At 46.5% G+C, this 7,151-nt stretch overlaps 3 protein-coding genes across 3 annotated transcripts; 2 read left to right on the top strand and 1 right to left on the bottom strand.

The window, feature by feature from the left end:
• Positions 1-1,554: 1,554 nt before the first annotated feature.
• N7517_000212 (putative proline racemase) lies at positions 1,555-2,772 on the top strand (the record flags this gene model as incomplete). Its single annotated transcript, XM_056717942.1, has 1 exon — positions 1,555-2,772. The coding sequence occupies one exon, from the start codon at positions 1,555-1,557 to the stop codon at positions 2,770-2,772; it is 1,218 nt and encodes a 405-aa protein (XP_056582077.1).
• Positions 2,773-3,261: 489 nt separating this feature from the next.
• Positions 3,262-4,502, bottom strand: N7517_000211 (putative mitochondrial phosphate carrier protein (Mir1)). Its single transcript, XM_056717941.1, has 4 exons — positions 4,449-4,502; positions 4,328-4,398; positions 3,846-4,265; positions 3,262-3,790 (listed from the first exon to the last, which is right to left on the bottom strand). Exons 1-4 carry the CDS (start codon positions 4,494-4,496, stop codon positions 3,406-3,408), a joined length of 924 nt encoding a protein of 307 aa, XP_056582076.1. The 5' UTR covers positions 4,497-4,502; the 3' UTR covers positions 3,262-3,405.
• A 1,299-nt stretch (positions 4,503-5,801) lies between these two features.
• N7517_000210 (DUF3632 domain-containing protein) lies at positions 5,802-6,581 on the top strand (the record flags this gene model as incomplete). The annotated part of the gene is made up of 1 exon (XM_056717940.1): positions 5,802-6,581. One exon carries the CDS (start codon positions 5,802-5,804, stop codon positions 6,579-6,581), a length of 780 nt encoding a protein of 259 aa, XP_056582075.1.
• Positions 6,582-7,151: the final 570 nt, after the last annotated feature.

The following is a 7,151-nucleotide window of genomic DNA, read 5'->3' as shown; positions in this document are numbered from 1 at the left end:
CATTGCGTTTAGATATATGGAATATTCTAAAAGTCTGATATTGCATTACTGAGTGGCGTGGAGGTCGCCGATATATGTTCCGTTATAGTAAAACATCCAGAAATCATATTGTGAACTGATCTATTATTGCAAATAATCTCACCAGAGCGCCTTTGGTTACCACTAGTTGTTAAAACTCCATACGCAAATAAATGGTGGATAACATGGATGGGGAGAGCGATGTTTGTGGATTCGTACCCAAAGTTGTCGCCAGGCGTGACATATTAATGAAAGAAAGAGGCTTGTTGGCCCCCATGGCGTACTCCAGATATAATACCCTTTGGTTTTTTCGAATGGCAACAGGAGTAGAAGGCAGGGTCCACCTCAAAAAACCATCCGAGCGCACTAGGGACCTCGAAGAGATATTTTATCACCCCAAAGGTATGGGATGGGTCTAGATTGGTCAGAATATACGTCGTACAACGTCGCTAATCCCCTCTACCAAGACATAAACAAACTTATACACCAGGAAATAGGTCCGCTGCAATTATATGAGCGCCTTAGCTCCTATACAGTTCCCCAAATTATGTACATATAGGACGGCAAAGAAGTAGCCGAGTCGGAGAATTTTGAATGCGATATAAGTGATCAGTCATCGAGCCCACCCTTGATCTTCTTGGCATCTTTTGAGTTCTCGGACTAGAGCCGCATGACCACAGCCAACCTGCAATCATTTTCTAATCAGAAATGGTGTCCCAGCTTCTAATATGGAAAGCCAGGGGAGGAATAAACACCAACAAGAATATGTTGATCTTTCTAATCGAGAAAATCAGGATCACGTCTTACAGGAGTGGAACTACATCTGATACATCGCTGAGGAAAGAAGTTGAGGACCCTCGACTAATCCATAGACATTAGTTTTTAGAAGCAGTACAGTGGATATATAGATAACTTCCTTTGCTCAGTGTACAAATAGCTCAGACACGATAGTTTATTTAGCCTCATTTCTCTCGTTATCACTGAAAATATTCGAACTGTGTCCGTTGTCACAGGGCGCTCAAACCGAACAACCTAACGGGAAAACGGCAATCTTAATATTGGGCTACTTTTCAACGTTGATCCTATTTACCTGGAATTTCCAACAAATTAATCATCGTACCAAAATGGACCAGAAGAAGACATTACGCATCTACGATCTGGCTAGTGATCTATATACTAAAGTGGATCTGGATAGAACGCCATGGACATCCAATATTCCAAGAAACAGAAGCTTACGTGTATAATAATTAATACAAGTAAATATCCGACACATGAAGCAATCAATCACTTATAAAAGGGAAAGTACATTAATTAACGGTTGATGCTCGCCTGGGCACGCCCTTGATTTGACAAGCACTCGCACCACCTGCCTGTTCGGGCAAAGGATAAGCGGGTATCTAGAACTCTCGGGGCCGCATTCCGACCTCGAGGGACCATCCATATAAAACCATTTTAATCCGCATCGATCAGAACAAAAATTTGCTTCTAAACAACAATCCGAATCCAAATCCCAAATTCCCTTCCCACCCACACAACATGGAATTCCCACAACCCCTTCAAGCACCGGGGCCCATCAGACCAATAACCTGTGTCGAAATGCACACAGCAGGCGAACCAACTCGAATTGTTTGGAATGGTATCCCACCTTTAACAGGCACACTTCTTGAACAACGAGCGCAAGCAAAATCACAATTCGACGAATTTCGCCGTGTTCTCATGCTCGAACCGCGCGGCCATTACGACATGTACGGCGCGATCTTACGTCCAGAGACCGAGCTCGTCAGCTCGGGAAAAGCTCACATAGGTGTTCTGTTCATGCACAATGAAGGGTTCTCGACTATGTGCGGACATGCGACGATCGCGCTGGGTCGGTTCCTTGTCGATGTTGACGAGAAGGTATTTCCTCGTCGGAAGGAATTGAAACATGATTCTGCGTCCCAGACAACGACTCTTAATCTGCATGTGCCCTGTGGAGTGGTCGAGATTACTGTCCCCACTTTGGCGTGTGGGAAATCGGATGCATCACGGCCTGTTTCGTTCGTGTCGGTGCCGTCGTTTGCTACGGCTATCTCCTTGCAGGTCCCTGTGCCCGAGAAGTATCGTTGGGCCGAGCTCCGTGGCAAGACTGCTGTTACGGCGGACTTTGCTTATGGGGGTGCGTACTATTGTATGATTGGTGCCGAGGAATTGGGATTCCCTGGTGGTCTCGGTGAGGCTAAGTTGCAGGATATGGATCGTGCGACGAAGTTGCTCAAGGATGCGGTGGTTACAAATCCAGATTTGCAGTATCTCACTCAGGATATTCGAACTGCCGAGGAGGGGTTCTTGTACGGGATTATGATCACGGATACCCGACTGGGACATGTTAGTGCTTCGGAGGGGACAGCGGCTAGTCGTGCGCAGCTGGATGTTAGTAGCGAGGAGACGGGGCTCTGTTTCTTTGCGAACCAGCAGATTGACCGGTCTCCCACTGGAAGCTGTGTTGCCGCGAGAGTGGCTCTCGCACATGCCAAAGGATCTTTGCCTGGGGGTGAGAAGAGGATCTATAACTCCCTGGTGACTCGTGCATATAGAGGTCTTTCTGGGTTTGTTGGGTCCGTCTTTGATGATGCCGGCACAGGAGGAGGTGACCAGCGGAGTGTTCGAGTCTGTGTCGAGGGATATGCGTATTATACCGGATATCATTCCTTTGTGGTAGAGAAGGAGGATGGCCTTGGGGTGGATGGATTCTCTGTGAGGGATATTGCTTTGTAGTGGTCATTTGAAGTAGTGCAATATAATCTTTATACCTGCGTTTGTCCGATTTGATAAATTGAAGTTTGCCTACCTAGGCTCTTTGGGGAATGGGCCTGTGGCCAAGCTGGCGACATGGCGCTGTCACAAGCGACAAGGCGCTGCCTACCACTGGACCTCCTCTTTTTGGTTATTCTTTTGTCGTAAAGGCCTACCGTTCGTTTGTAGCCGTGATGTGGGTTTTTCTTTGCCCTCCCTTTCTGTCTACCCCGGATTGTTTGCCCTAGACGTGTATAGATAGACGCTCCACTCTCTCCAGGTCAACAAGGAAAATCTCCGATGCCGACATGACCAGTATTAGGTCCAGTCTCATTATTGGTCTCGTAAATTCCTACTATCATCAACCTGCCTCATGAAATTTATTTTGCACTGAAGGCGTCAATTATCAAGAATCACTACAGATACTCAAATACTGTTATTTTACGAAAGAAACGTGAAATGACTGTAAATGTGACAAAAAAAACGAGCTTGTTCTTGAAAGGAAACTGAGACAAAATATTGTACATCGTGTGTGGGGGATGGACAAGGCGTAAAACAAAAAAAATTCTAAGGGTAGTCTCTATAATCCTCCCGAGCATATTAGACTCGAGTCATTTATTTACCGATCTCAACACCACCAGTGGCACCGAGCATGCGCTTGATGTCACCGTAGATGGCGAACTGACCGGCGGTGATGGAGCCAACCATGAAGAGACGGGCACCGATACCACCGTAAGAGCCACGGATACCGAGCTCTTTTCCGATCTTGATCAGACGAGTGACGGTACCCTCACCAGGAGCACCCTGGGTCTTGTTGATCTTGGAGAGCATGGTGTCAGCGGGCTGGGAGATGATGGCGGCGGCGAGACCGGCGATGAGACCGGAGCCGAGGTTGATACCGGTCTTGCCAGAGTCGGAGAGAGTCTCCTTGTTGACCTTGGCGAGGATGGCCTCGGAGACCTTCTCGAAGACGACGAACTTGGCCATGGTGTAGGGGACCCTAGAATCGAGTTAGTGGGAATTATACGAAACATGCACACGAGTGGAAAACTTACTGCTTGAACAGGATGGGTCCGAATCCGGAGTAGAAGGCACCGATACCCTCCTCCTTCATGATGCGGGTCATGGCAGGGAGGAGACCGCTAGCGAAGGTGGGCTGGGAGACAAGACGGATACGGGTGGCCTCGAGAGGGCACAGGGCGATATCGGCAATGAACTCAGCGGCACCGGCGGAGGCGAGGTAGACGGCGGTGCGGTTGTTCTTGGCAGTCTCGTAGCCAAGGGCGTTGATGGACTGCTGCTTGAAGAACTCGTATCCACCGAACTTGAAGGCACCCTGGAGGAAGTAACCGGCGGCGGTAGGACCGAAACCAGTCAGGAGAGCGCCAGCACCCTCGTTCTGGATGACCTGGCGGAAACCACCGAGCATACCGCGGTTGTAGGTGACGGGGTCAAGCTGGATACGGGTCTTGACGCTGTGGAGGATCGGATATGAGCGGAAATTCTTGATCGCGCGGCGATAGTTTCAGAGACTTACACATCGAGAGGAGTGGCAGCACCGTGAGTGATGGCGCAGCACATGGCACCAGCGAAGGCGAAGCGAGAGTACTGTAATCGAGTTAGGTTTAAAGTATGGAGTTTCAGGGTTCAAGACTTACGAGGTTGAGAGCACTCATCTCCTCCTTGGGGGCGATAGGGGCGGCCATTTTGTTGGATATGAAATTAACGCAAAGAAAACCGTTAAGAGAGGAGAGGGTGGAGGAATTGAAGCCTTTGGGGGAGTGGAAGAGAAGAAGGAAAGGATTTGAAAGGGATGGGGCCGAACCCGAAAACTTTTCGCGGCCAATGCGGGAGTCGCTCGGCAGCCACTAACCTCCGATCGCCCGGTCAACCGTAGAGCGTTCTATTCGCAATTCAGTTTTACATCAATTGTTATTAGTGATCTAATTATCAATTCCAAATTGAGGTTAAAATTGGTCATTAGACGTCATTTCTAGTTTGGTGGTTTGGAACCCGTTGCCGGAAATAGGCGGGATGAGGAATCGTAAAGGGATTTGATACCCGTATTTCAAGCTAGCTTTGGATATTAGTTCTGATTGGATTTAATCGAGTACATGGAATGAACTGTATACGGAGTACGTAGTATAACTACATATGGAGTACAATAATATAAAAAAAAGGATTGCAATATCAGACCCACGAAAGATCACAGCCACATCTCTCTCCCTACGTCACAGTGGACACGTAGACTGACATGTCAAGGTGGATATTTGCGGCCATGGAGCCTATTATCTATAGTTTCATCCTGATATCAACCTTGGAACTATATGATTTATATATAGGCCATATTTTAGACTATCACCTAGTAGAAGATGATTAGTAGTTCTATAATTCATGATATAATCAACTTTTGATACACTATGTGCCCTATGAAGGTATCTATTACTGGATCCAAACCAACATTAGAACCTTGGAAAGGCTGTAGATGAGATCAAGATTCAGAAAGAAAAGCCTATATACAAGTATTAACGGCTTTGGAGGCAAGAAGATATGGCCATTTAGCCTCTCGCATCTATACATATCATACGTACTTTTTCGGTACATTCTCGGGGTTTCGCAACGTCTTCGCACAGTTTTTCAAAATTTTATCTTTTAGTCATAGCTAAAATAACAGACAAAACTAAGAGGCTAGAGCCGACGAACAAATTAACTTCCCGGTAACAAAACTAAGGCATTCAGAACTCCATGTTGTGGTGGCCATAAATGCCTCCCGTAGGACCTTGGCTTAGCGCCCAGGACTATCAACCTACTAGAATTTTAGGTGAAGCTATGCAACCTTGAAAATCAGAACCAATGAGATCGACAGATAAAGGCCACGAGGCCACTATATGACCAAGTTTCACGCTGAGTGATAAGAGACAATAAATCCCTGAAACTCGAGTCTAGAAAATTACAACACTGCAGCCCTTTATCATATACGAAAATCAATTCCCGATCAACCATCTCCCAAAATGGCCGCCATCACAGATGATATTTTTGCCCCTCGATTTGCTATTCTGCAAGATCTGTTCAGCGACAATATCTCTGCACAGCAAGCCGCTGAATATTTGGCTTCAATCTCAGTGGCAGACGACTCCGATCGAGAGGGAGGAATTAGCAGCCTATGGAGCTTGATATTCAAGTGTGCATACAAGTTTCCCGAGCACCATGATAAACTCATCAATATGCTAGTCCAACTGTCAAAACTCCCGGACGCGAAAACATCAAATGGAGACCCCATTGTGCTCTACGACATGCAGGTCTGGAAAGACTTACCAATGCTTGGGTGGCAGGTCCGCGACGAATGGAATGCAAGTGTACCTACTGGACCTCCTGAGACTCGTCAAAATGCAATCTTGCAAATTATCAACCGGGACAAATTCACCGCACGTTTGATGGCAACACAAGAACCTGTCTTTGCATACTCCTGGTTTGCATTGATTACCCTGCGCGAGGCACTGGAAACACCAGCAGACCAATCCTCTGCGGGGAATCTAGAAGCATTGATTCCTGCTGCTGCTGCGTGGATCAGTATTCTCGGGGCAGACATCTATCAGTGGAATGAAAGGTTTGATGGTGCTCTCGGGAAAGGAGGCCCGCTCTGGAAAGGTCAACATGGGTTTTCTAAGGAGAGGTGGCAGCTTTGGAAGGAAAGATTTGGGGAGCTGGTTGCCATAGAAGTTGAGATTGGAGACGAAGTGAGAACGGCAGCAAAGGACGCAAAGCGGATGATGGAGGAGATTGAGAATTGAGAAATGGAAATTCTATCATATCTTTATCAATATAGAAGTTCTCTAGGACCGTCTCTTAGCAATAACATAAAAGATTATCAAAAAGGTCATTTGGCCGCAATAGTCGCATTAGCCACATCTCCACTATGTTTTATAATTTGTTACCAGCCAAGGCCGCCATTTTGAGGCATTCCCACATTGGGCGCTTCCATTAGTCATGTTACAGGGATAGCTGCTTTTGCACGAATAATAGACCTTACGACCCTTGGAACACAGTTTCTTTTAGTCATTGTGGCAAATGGTGTGATTGGCTATTCCCCGAGATGTTTGTACTTTGTAGATCTTGCTCTACCTAAATCAAAGGTTATAGAGTCTCTTACATAAATGCTTTTCTTTCCTCCTTTTTCTACAAGGAGACTATCTTAAAGACATATATATTGTAAATAGAATATTTGAGACTACTAAAAAGACTAAACAAGGCCGCATACGCGGCGCTCTGGTCTTGTCTATTGTAGATCGAGATCCACGCATCAACTTTTGTGACACTGATTCATCGCATTGACCATTTTGTCCAAAACTCACCGGGGAGAT

The sequence above is a fragment of the Penicillium concentricum genome, assembly GCF_028827145.1.
Source record: "Penicillium concentricum strain IBT 3081 chromosome Unknown utg000001l_segment0_segment0, whole genome shotgun sequence".
NCBI classification, from domain to species: domain Eukaryota; kingdom Fungi; phylum Ascomycota; class Eurotiomycetes; order Eurotiales; family Aspergillaceae; genus Penicillium; species Penicillium concentricum.
Note: the sequence above shows the minus strand (reverse complement) of the source record. Positions and strands in the feature narration are given on the sequence as shown.